The following is a 12565-nucleotide window of genomic DNA, read 5'->3' as shown; positions in this document are numbered from 1 at the left end:
TGTATTTGTCACGAATGCTGGAGGTGAAAATTGGGTCCAGTGTTTGTCTCATGGTGTGTGAAGGGTCATGGACAATTTTGGTCAATCTGTGGCTGCTCATACTGTTGAGGAAGTGTGCACTGCTTTTGTCATTGGGGTCATCAATGTGGAATTTTAGGTCTCCAAGGAAGATGTTGTCCTTCGAGTCTAAGGCTGGGGGCACAACAAAGTCCCCAATGGCGTTGCAGAAGCTGGAGCATGGGCCTGGGGTTAGGTTTGTGAAGGTACCTCCGATAATTGTCATGTCATCTGTGTGGAGCTTAAAGTTGACATGTTCCATGTGGATGGCGGTGTTGTCAGTGGTGGTGGTTCACTGTATGGTCTCTTCGTGGATGATGTTTCTCCTCTCGGCTTCCTAATGCAGTCCTGGTTATTGATTTTCTATCCATCTGGATTGCAGTGGCAATGTCTAAGATGGATGTGGGGTTGAGCAAGGTCTCGGTGAGGAAGACAATGTTGGGTGCGAGGGTAGAGATGAGGTCCCATAATTCAGTAGAATGCTTGCATGAGCGTGTGTTGAGAAGGGCACATGCAAGTTGGTGTTCTTGTGCAGGTTGTGTCTGTGGTGTGTTCGTGTTGGGGCTGGCCTATGGGTTGGTGTGTTTTCTGTGGCAGGTGAAGTGACAGTGGGTGCAGGTGTGTGTAGGTCAGAGCAGTGGCAGTGTTTCTTGCGGTGTCCAGGGTCAAGGCTGTAAAGCTCAGCTATGAAGTACTGGGTATTTTAAGCCCAGCGGTGCAGGGGAACACACCCTATGACTTTGGGGTTCTTCCTGTTTCAGACCTACAGAAACACAGAGTCTTCTGGGTGAAGTCAAAGATCAGTTTATTGGCTGCAGACCAATTACAGGTGTCCTAGAAGTACAACAGCGTGTATGTTCTCAGGAGACTGCTGAAAATCACAGAAACGGGATTCTTCTTAAATACAGAATATCCTGCCTCAGGCATACATTCTTTAGTTTACGATATGGCCATTACATGTATACATTTCAAACGAAAAGGCAGAGTCATGATGACCATCCCACATTCCAGTTAAGCCAGCCCGCAATTATTTACACAGCAAGGCTCAGATCCCACATCAGATATCGATAGGCCCCAATAAACATGAGCATCTCCTGTTTGGGAAACAAGCCATAAAGCAGGAACAGTCAGGTGCGAAAGAGATTAGCTGGAGGCTCGTGTAGGATGAAAAGACTTTATGGTGTGTAAAGCCCTGATGCTAATCACAGGTGGCCAGAGGACGGGGAACTCGTGAGACCAGTTTGATCTGGGGCAGTGGAGCCAAGCTGCCCAGGTCACAGAAAAGTCAAAGAAAGGCACATGTGCTCTAAAAGGCCCGTATTCGCTTCATGCTATATAGCCTATGTGAGGGCAACCATAAGATGGCCACTGATACAAAATGGAACCCACGTAGTGATGTATAATAACGTATACACAGTGCATTCATAGCTAAAACGTTACACAAAGCACTTGTACATACCGCATTAACCATTCGCGGTTCAGTAATACTGGGATAGACAGGGGTAGGGCCCTGCCTCCTACGCGGTCCCAAATTCTAAAGTACGACAGCTATAGTGTATCTTCTGTGGAGGAAAGGCCAGGGGTCGTGTCGGTGGGCATGGTCCAGGTGCAAACAGGCTTGCCTTTGGTTAACCTTAGATGCGCAAGCGGTTTGGTTGCACTGTTGCCTGTATTAAGTAGGTCCTGGGGTAGGCGGGACTTTGTTGGTGGGAAGAACAATGAGTGGGAAAACCTTGTTGAGAAAACCCCAGTGGGAAAGCCCATGCATCAGCTGGATCAGTCTTCAACAAGCAGGAACTGGAGACCACAGGCAAGTGGCAAGCTAGGTGACCAGGTGCTTACTGATGAGGTCGCACTGCGGCCTGCATTAAGTAGGTCCTGGGGTGGGCAGGTCTTTTGTTGGCAGGAAGAACAGTGAGTGGGAAAAGCCAGTTGGGATACATTATTAGGAAATGGCTTAAATCAGCTTCTTATAAGACAGAAGTTTGAATAGTCTGAAAAGGCATTGAATTCTGAAACAACACTTTGTGAGCTAACAAGTATGGTGGCTCTCAAAGCCTATCTGGACGAAATTCATGGTTTTTGTTTTGATTTTGAACTGTCTTGCAAATCTCAGATCATGTCCTCTATTTTGTTTTACTACCCTGGAGTAATGAGTGAAAATCTTCCTTAACGGTCACTTTTTGGAAGATTTACAGCTGCATTTAATCCCAATTGCTTGCAAATGGACTATAGCAATGATCTTTATCTAGGCCAGTGAAACAAATCACTCACCAGCTGTACAGCAATTCATAGTATTGTGGGTAAGCCTGGGCAAAGCACTACGCTACGCTCGCGTAGTTTGCGAAGTTCGCGCTACTTCGCACTACGCGAACTGCACGTAGCACAGTGCGAACACCCGTAGCGTAGTGTTGCGTAGTGCTGCGGTCATTTTTTGCTTGCTCGCGGTCCTCAACGTCAAGTTGGCGACCGCGAGCAAGCAAAATTACATCCCGGCGAGACTTTTTCCTTGTTCGCGATCAGCAACTGCAAGTTGGCGATCGCGAGCATGGAAAATAAACCTTCCGGCGAGATTCCCAACGCGAGGAGGTTAGGTTTCTCATTGTGAGTGGTCGTGTATGCTCGCGACCGCTCGCGATGAGAAACTACCAGTTCGCGTTGAGAAAGCTGAAGCTCGAGTAAAAATCTACTCGAGCAGCAGAAAACTACAGCTCGCACTGTGCAAGATGCCATTTTCAATGATTGCACAGTGCCGGTTGCTTGTCCGCACTGTGCAATCATTGAAAACGACATCTGGCACAGTGCGAACAAGGTACTACGCAGTTCGCGAAGTGCTACGCGTAGCTCGCGTAGTGCGAACTTCACTTTGCGTAGCTTCGCGAAGTGCTACTTCGCGAACTACGCCCAGGCCTATGGGCAGCATGCCTTTTGTTCCTTGCAGATTTTCTCTTGAGCCCCCACTACGGCTTTTTTTTTATTTATGTACATGTGGATTGATTTTTTAGATTATGCGCCAACTCCGCTGCTCCATTTGTGGGAACGATCTACCATTCTGTTCAAGAACACTTGCCCCTTTTCTTCCTCTGTAGCAAATATTGTCACTTGGCCTTAATTTTCTTGTCATTTATTTCATTAGTTGAAGACGAAGCAGTGTTAGAGCCATTCTGATCCTGGCACCTTTCATATAGTACTTCCAATGATTTTACAGACAATATTAGACTTATACACTTTCTCAAAATATCTATGAACTTTCCTCGCTTTTTACTGTTACACCTGCTATAGTCTCTGTGGCTTACTTGTTGTTAAAATACTTTACAAAATGTAATGTAGCAAAACACTGAAAACAGCAGACTGTTACCTGTCCCCAAAAGGAGCTCATGATGTGGAAGCCTTCTCTCAAGGTATTGAGAATTTTATTGAATACCTTATCCTCATAGTTGAATCGCTCCCCCACAGTGATGTGGAGGATGACATTACTAGATGCATGGATCAGAAGAGGGGGTGTATTGATGGGAGTTCCTGTAAAAAAAGAAAAGAAATGTTCATTAGTTATCCAAGAAAAACACCTTTAATATTACATTAGCACTAGACGTTTGAGACACATTGAAAGGAAAATCCCAAAGTAAGAGAAAAGTCATGAGATCATGGAAAATGTAGTTGTTTGGCAGTATCTGCATTTCAAACTACAGGGGAACTTTGGGACTTATTTAGAGTTTGGCAGACAGGGTACGCTGCACAAACATGGTGCAGTACCCTGTCTGTTAAACTAATGGCATGCCTATTTTAATTACAGTAGCACAGACTGTTACGTTTCTGGCAGTGATACCCTTGCTGTTTCAAATAGCAGAAACCGTACACCGATGGCCATCGGAGTAAGTACCTGTGTGGCTTGGGGCTCATTGGGTGAATGTTATGTTTCATTAGAGAATGCTGTTAGCCAGTGTAGTGATCTAAGTTGTGGAATGTTGGTCAGTTGGAGCTGATCTCCTGGGGCCTTTATACTTGTTGCTTTGTGCTCCCAGCCTGTATTTCAGAATGCTCAACAAAAACGACTCTACTGCTTGGACATCATGGGGCAGATTTATGATAACTGGCGCATCCCTGCATATCAGCAGGGATGCGCCAGTTATTATGCGCCACAGCTGCGCCACCATGGATGCGCCGCATTTATAATGCGGCGTACCATGGGGCAAAAACGGCACAGATGCGTGACGCATCTGTGCCGTAAAAGTGGCGCATTGCTGGAGTTGCGTCGCAAGCACGACGCAGCTCCAGCAATGCTCTGGGGGGCCCTATCTGTACAATGCTGCGTCAATCCTTACGCCTGCTTCAAGCAGGCGCAGGGTTTTGACGCAGCATGGGCCTAAAAGTGACTGAGTGAAATCTTGTAGATTTCACTCAGCCACTTTTAGGAGGCGTTCCTGCGCCGGAATGCCCCCACCTGCCCTGGAACGCCTACATGTGGCGCAGGGCTTTACAACGTGACGCATCTCCCAGATACGTCACGTTGTAAATATCCCGCACCATGGCGCAGGATTTGCGCAAGTGACGCAACGGCGGCGCAAAAGTGGCGCAAGTGCAACATAAATCTGCCCCCATGTCTTCACAGATTGGCGAGGAGTTGATTTACCGTATATGCAATTGGAGGTAATCAGAACTTATTTCAAGGTACTGTGTTATGATTGGTTGGGCCCAGTGATCATTTAAAGTATAATCACCAGACCTGGGGTGTCTAGTTTCTATGTGGGAAACTGGATTTGTGGTGTTTGTAATTATTATTCATTTGTCGCTTACTTGGGGTTCAGTTTCCTGTCATTTCTACAGGTAATTGGAGGATGCGCAAAAGCGCTCCGCTGTATAAAAAAAGGTGTGAACGAGATCTTTTAATTTTCTCTCGTCTTGTGCACACCATGCTTGAAGAGCCTTTTGTTAAACAGCAGTGCACAAAGCGTTTTGTGCACGCTGTGCTAGAGGTTCTCTGTGGATGCAGCACCTGCAGGACACACTTGTGTGACTGAAAGCTTTACTCTACAGTTTCCGCAGAACAAGGTATGAGACACATGTCTCTCTCTGTGTGACAGTATTGTCACTACCGGAAAAGAGTATAGGGGCAGATTTACAAGAAAGTGACGCATCTGTAGAGATGCGTCACTTTACCTGCGCCAACTTGCCAAATCCTTGCGTCACCATGGATGCACGATATTTACAATACGGCACACCATGGCGCAAGGATTGACAGATGCGTCAGAAATTCTGACGCATCTGTTGACGGAAAAGTCACGAATTGCTGGAGTCGTGTCGCAAGCACGACGCAACTCCAGCAATGCTCAGGGCCGCCCTATGCCTAACATGCTGCGTCAATTCTTACGCCTCCTTCAGGGTTTTGACGCAGCATGGACGTAAAAGTGACTCAGTGAAATCTTGTAGATTTCACTGCGTCACTTTTACGGGGCTTCCTGCGACAGAACGCCCACCCTGCATACATTAAACCTGACGCAGGTTTAATGTGGCGCAGGGCTTCACAACGTGACGCATCTCCCTAGATGCGTCACGTTGTAAATGGGCCGCAACTTTTACGCTGCCGCTGCGTCACAAAAGTGACGCAACGATGGTGCAAAAGTGACGAAAGGGGCTTGTAAATCTGCCCCATAGTTTCCTGCATGGGCTAGAGTGGCATCCAGCATTGCTTTAATAACAGCACCATCTGTGGGACTTCCAAGATCATTACACATTTAGATGTGTCAACAGAGATTGGCATGCTTATTTTTCGAGGACCTACATGTGCAAATTAATACTTATTAAAGGCAATTGACACTTTAAGTCATCAATTTTGGATGTGTCAACTGTGATTGACATGCTACTTCAATTCTTTCAGTATGATTTACACTTTCTCAAGGAAGTGGATACTTATGCAGAACATTAACATTTATATTTAAAAAAATATATATGCTAGTTTTCCTAGGTTATTTACAGAGTATACATTGTTCATAATTGTTATTGTGTAAAATGTCTTTGTGTTTTTTCTGTTTCTTCTCTTTTACTATTTCTTTGTTATCTTTCTATTTTATATTCAATTGTATTCCCTATAATATCATTATGCAGGCAGTTACTCCACCAAATTCCTTCTTACAAGAACTTGTGGATCCCACAATAAAATAGAATTTGTGGTTTAGGTCTTTTATACATATCTAGGTGCTATTGACAGGCTAGAATTCAAGGCAAATTTACTCTATTATGACTTAGATATTGATGATTTTTGGTCATTTGCCAGAATATGTTGGCACACATGATGATGACAGGGATGAATTTCAAATATCAGTATAACAACTTGATGCATGTTTTTAAGAGAAAGTAAATTTAGTAGTTCATAGACATAAATTATCCACTCGTACCCAATGTCCTAATGAATCCATTGACTCATGTGTTACTGCTCTGAAAATGTTAGTGTGTTATTGTAAATTTGATGGGTTCACTTCACAATTCTTTTGTGTTCAAATTGTTTGTAGGTGTCGCTCAAAATGATATCGCAAAACCTTTTATCTTGCAAAAATCCTTCACTAGGTAAATTAATAGATACAGCAATAAGCATAGAGTGTTCACAACAAGATGAAAAACAATTGGAGCAAGAAACTTCTCATCTTTCTATAGGGAAATTCTAATTCCCAGAATAGAGTGCAACAACCATCTTCATCCACTGAGACCTATAGTAGGGGCCGTGAAGGTGATGCAGGCCATCCTTCATCAAAATATACATGTTTTAAATTTTAACAGTGGTTCAACTCCACATGTCTTGAATTTCAGAAATTGTCCAGCAATTGCGCTAAAGTGCTAGAAGTGAAAGAAAATTGGTCATTTTGGGAAAGTATGCAGGGATGGCAAACACATACCAGTTAGAAGGGTTCAGGAACAATGTATGAGCAATGATTTTGAGTATGTTGAGAAAAAAGTGGAAGAATTAGGTCTATCTGTGGATTGTGGGGAAATAAACAGTGTGCATAATGAGAAACGGTATAGTGATCCGCTGGTGTCTGTAAAAAGTGACGGTATCACACTTGCCTCTTCCTAATAATTCCTGTGTAAGAATCGGCATCATATCCATTGAAAAGTACAGAGAGTGCTGGTCCAGCAAAGAATTGTTATCCCCGGATCTTTTCACCACAAAGGCATAAATGTGGTGGGATGGTGGCATCCAGCTGATTATGATATGATAACTAGACCTGGTCAGAAGGACCCGGTTTCACTTATCAGTCCACAGATCAGGCATGAAAGGAGAAATGTAAAGGGGTGTTTAAAAAAAAATTGGTCAAATTAACAATGTTGTATGCATCATTAAATCCAAGGAGTTGGCCCTTCCCGTTAAACATAGGCTTTGCAATGCACCATACAGCATAAGTAGCAAATTAACACAAATGTTGAAAACATTTGTACACACTAATAATGTCAAGGAGGTAGTCCTTCCAGTTAATCATAGACTTTGTAATTTACCACACAGTATAAGGAGTGAATTAACACAAATGTTGAAAATGATGCAGGATGACGGTATTATTGTATGTGTAGATACTACATTATGGCTTCCACCAATTGTTCTAACCGAAAGGAAATCAGGAGATTTACATTTGTGTATAGATCCTAGATCTCCCAACAATGTCATCTAGGTGAAAAAATATCCTTTCCAGGTATTGATGATCTTATCACAGCTGTAGGTCAGTCCAAATGGTTTTCTACATTGGAGCTTCATGTGGCTTACTATTAGGTAGTATTGGATGGTCAGTCATGTTGTTTAACTGCTTTTGTTACACCTGATGGTAAGTTTCAATTTTGCTACATGCCATTTGGACTGGCCTCAGTGGCATCTGTTTTTCAAAAGGTCATGTCTGAAATGTTACAAGATATTGCCAATGTTGTCATTTTTCAAGTTTACATTTTAGAGCATGCTGATACTAAAGAAATACATGTTGGCACTGTAGAAAAAGTGTTGTCTACTTTACAGAACAATGAAGTAACCACTAAAAAAAAAAAATGTATATTTTGTGTGAATTAAATTGAATATCATGGACATGACCAGGAAGGTGTGAAGCCAAAAGCCAGTATTGTCGATGGCATCATCAATGCTCTTTAGCCAAATGATAAAGATCAGTCATGCTCATTCATTGGTTTACGTGAGATCCAATCAAAATTTAACAAAACTTTCTCAAATCTCACAGAATGTTTCAGGGGTCTTTTAAAAAAAAAGTGGCAGATTTTGAGTGGACATCACTGTGTCATGGAAATTTTCCATTAATCAAACAAAGAATAACAACATCTGTGGCACTTCAAGCTTATGTTGAGGGTCGTGAGACATATATAACCATTGATGGTATGTCTTATGGAATGGGTACAGTGTTGTCATGGCAAGCTGGTGGTAATGAGGTTCCTGTAGAATTTGCTTCCAAGAGAGTGAAAGAAGAAGAAATTAGATATTCTGTGACAGAGAAAGAGATATTGGCTTGTGTCTGGAGTATGGAAAAACTCAAACCATATCTGTGAGAAAGGAAGTTTTAGTTAAGAACAGATTGCAAGCCATTGTTGGTTATTTTGTCTGGTAATGAAATAAAGAAAGCAACTGCTGTTGATCACATTTTAGGAAGAAAGAATGTGAAGGCAGATGATTTTGTCCAGGTTACCTATCAAGGATTGTATGAGTGAAAACAATTAACAAAAAGAAATAGCAGAATGTCTTATTGCAAGTGTTAAGGATTGGGTGATTTGTTCAGACATGGATGTATGGCATAATGCCCTTAAGGAGGACAATGTCTTCTGACATGTTATGAAGTTTGTAATTACAGGTTGGTCAAATGAAAAGTTAGTTGATGCTGGTTTACAACCTTTTTTACATAGTAGCAGAGGAATTGTCTATAGAAAATCATTTGTTGTTTATAGGAGACAAATTGATTTCACTAAAGTGTTTTTAGACAAAGAATCCTAGAAACCACTCACTCAAAAGGAATGTCTGCCACACAATGTAGAGTCAGGCATGATTTTTGGTGGCCTGGTTTGAATTGAAAGGTGGAGATTTTGATGAGGAAGTGTATACAATATTCCTACAGTGACAAACATTTCATCACATCAACACTTCCTCCGGTTCCTGTTTTGTGTCCGGATAAGATGTGGCAAAGTTGCAGGAAATGTTTTAGATCCTTTTCATGTTTTGCCAAACAAACTAAAGTATTTCATTGTGTTGATAGATAATCTATCTAGGTGCGTGGAAGTGAGAGGTGTTTCTGAACCCATCACCAGAACAGCTATTCATTTTTTACAGGAGGTTTTCAGCAAGAAATTTAGGGAGATTCAGCAGGATGGTGGTGGAGTGCATTCAAAGTTCTATTTAGGCTAAGGTTGATAGTGAAACCACCATCAGAGAACAAGCATGGGGCTACAGGGCCACTTCACATTCTGTTAATGGTGCGGTTCCATTTGCACTTACGAGAGGCAGGAATGTTACGTTTTCCTTAAATTCACTTTGGAAAATTAAGGCACTGGATCAAGAATGCAATGTGCTGGTTTCGTCCCACAAAGCCAAGTTTACTAGTGACCAACTTAATTGTGAGATAAGTGAGAAGGCGCACCAGCACAAAAAGAAACAGAATTTTAATTTTGTTGTGGCTGAGTATGTTTCTATTAAGAAACCCTTGCTTTTGCAAAAGGGAAAGTTGAAATTCAGAGAGCCCATCCACATTATTGACATAAGAGGTCAAGCTGTAAAAATGGCTGTTGGACAATGGTGGAACATGTCTCAATTGGCCAAGGTTGAAGCACTTAATTTTGGTAACGACAAACAAACCAGGTGTGATCAAAGCGGACAGGGTGAGCCAGTATTATTTAGGAGCACAAGGGCTAGAAATATTCCTAGCAAAATTGTGACTAGTTACGCTATTTGGATAATTTAATTAGAGATTTGGTGTTATCTTGAATACCATGTATATAGGTATGTTTACTTTATTTTAGCTATAAGTGATAATAATTGTGTATGTTTATGTTCGGTATTTTTATTTGTCTAAATTGTTTGTGAAAGAGGGAGATATGTAGTTTCTTTGGCTCACTGGCTGAACACTATGTTCTATGACAGAATGACAGAATACTGTTAGAGAATGTAGTGATGAAAATTCTGGAATGATAGTCAGTTGGAGCTTATCTCCTAGGCCCTTTAGACTCATAGCTATCAACTTCCAGCCTGTATTCACTAAACTCACCTAAAATTACTCTACTGCTTGGACATCATGTTTTCACAGTACTTCATTATTATAGAAAATGTTCGCACTTGACCTGTATTTCTTCTCGTATGCCAAACAAGTTCTGACCCCCAAATAAAATTATGCTACATATGGAGTATCTTTTTAACGACCTTGCTTATTCATTTTACCTATATTTTGTCATATTCATTGATATCAGTAGGCACATCTCAAAAAAAGTCTACAAGTACATTTTAACAATTCCTTCCATGTACTGCGAAAGAAATCTTTTCAGATTTAAAACAATTATGTTGTCTATGTCACGATTCACTCCCTGCACTCTCGCGCCCACCACCAGGGGGCCATATTGTGGAAATTTTCAGTGTTCTAATAGGCTTCCGGACCCTTCCCTACATGCATATACTGACTTCCAGCCATTTGAACGCTATTTGGAAATTGCCATCCATTCCCAATCCATTCCAGGTTTTTTGGAAGATGTGGCTGGCTGCTGCTAGCCTGCTCACATCTGATTAATGTGATGTGTGAGCTCTTTTAAACCCCAGCTCCTTTCAGTCCAGTATTGGTCATTGTAGCTGTGCTCCAGTGAGACTGATCCTTGTTTCCTGAGCTTTTGATATCATTGTTTCCTGAGATTTTGATATTCCTACGCATAAGCTATAGCTATTCCTTGTTCCTGAACTATCACTGCTTTCAGTGTTTCCTTGATTGCTCCTCCTGAGCAATAGATATTCTTGTTCCTGAACTAGCACTGCTCTCAGCGTTTCCTTGATTTCTGTTCCTGAGCTCTAGCATTCATTGTTCCTGAATTAGCATTGTCTTCTGTGCTATCTTGACCCCTGTTCCTTAGCTATTCCTTGTTTCCTTGTTTCCTGAACTAGTACTAATTAATGCACCATTTAATCCACTCTCCTGTATTTCCCTTGTCCCAGTTCCTGCGTTTCCCCCATTTCCTCTGTTTCAGTCCATAGTTTGCTGTCTTCCTGTTCTTCTGTCTTGCTTCTAGTTTCTTTGTATTGTGTTACTTGTTTTCTGCCAAGTTTGTCCTTGCTTCCCTTCTCTACTTTAGCACTCCTCCTTGCTAGCTCCTTGTCTATTGTGGTTGTGTATTTATTTCTATACCCTTGCTGTTACCACCTTGCATGTTCCTGTTTGATCACCAAGATCCATGGGCTCAGCTGACAAGCTAGGTGGTGTTTCTTGTCCACTACGAGTCTTGTCTTTGAGATGCTTTTATAACATCACCATAGGCATCAGATCCACAGACCCTGCCTTTGCATGTTTTTCCAATACATGGGTATTCCCAGTCAGTATCTGTAACAGCAATTGTGGGTGAGGAACTTACTGAACTTCAATCTTACCATGTGGAGATCCTGTGTGCTTCATCCCACATTCCCTTTATTGCTAATATTTTATATCTGTCTTGCCACGCCCGTCCTGGGTGTAGTTATTCTGAATACTAAATCACCTCTTGAATGCCTATCCTTTCTGAGTCTCAGCCACTTTCTTCCCTTGTGGAGGCTTCCCCTTTGAATCCCTTTTCTACTCGGACTTCCTGTGTGACACTGGGCAGCACTGTACTCCTCTTTCTACTTACGTTTTATACCCAGTAACCAGTCCTTAACCAAGTTCCTGACTGTGTTTCACACAGAGCCCCAGACAGTCCCTGACAGTCCTTTACATAAAATCAGAACTACCGCCACATAACAATCCATTTACTCCTACACACATCCATAATCACAACCTACCATACACTACATTCATACCCTGACCCACCATTCTACACATACACTGAACAAATAGCAATGGAAAAAGTTTTTATTTGTTTCCCTTGAAACATTGTGGGCTGGGATCACTTCCAAGAATGGTCAACGCACGTTTTGTTGTGGTCATTGATTTTGTCCAACCTCCTTCTTTTGGACCACACAATACAAATACTTTTAGGGGTGGCCATTGGGGGGAATTGATCTATTCAACACACTACCACGTATAGGAAACAGCAAATCACATTTATGTGTGGGAGGTGAAACACCTCCTTACTATTCCTTAAGCTAGAGTGTATTTTAAAGCCCTACACACCTGCCAGAGCCCTCAGGTCCACCAACCTGGGAAATCCACATGTTCCTAGAGTCAGCAGGACCAGATAGGGCGGTAAGAGCTTTACGGCTACAACTGCCTGCCTGTGGAACTCTCTTCCCGTCCTTCTTACAAAAGAGCCCAGTCTTCTCAAATTTAGGAAGGGCCTTAAAACGTTGCTGTTCTCAGCTTAACTGTACCTCAGT

At 42.2% G+C, this 12565-nt stretch overlaps 1 protein-coding gene across 1 annotated transcript in view; it reads right to left on the bottom strand.

The window, feature by feature from the left end:
• The window catches only part of LOC146798080 (cytochrome P450 2C11-like), a 764894-nt gene that overhangs the window by 428927 nt on the left and 323402 nt on the right, over nt 1-12565 (bottom strand). The window contains exon 3 of the mRNA XM_085625295.1: nt 3416-3576. Coding sequence (XP_085481421.1) covers nt 3416-3576 — 161 coding nt within the window. The remainder of the gene's footprint in view (nt 1-3415; nt 3577-12565) is intronic.

Source organism: Triturus cristatus, chromosome 9 (genome assembly GCF_964204655.1).
Source record: "Triturus cristatus chromosome 9, aTriCri1.1, whole genome shotgun sequence".
NCBI classification, from domain to species: domain Eukaryota; kingdom Metazoa; phylum Chordata; class Amphibia; order Caudata; family Salamandridae; genus Triturus; species Triturus cristatus.
The sequence above is the reverse complement of the archived record's forward strand: the minus strand, read 5'-3'. Positions and strand labels throughout refer to the sequence as shown.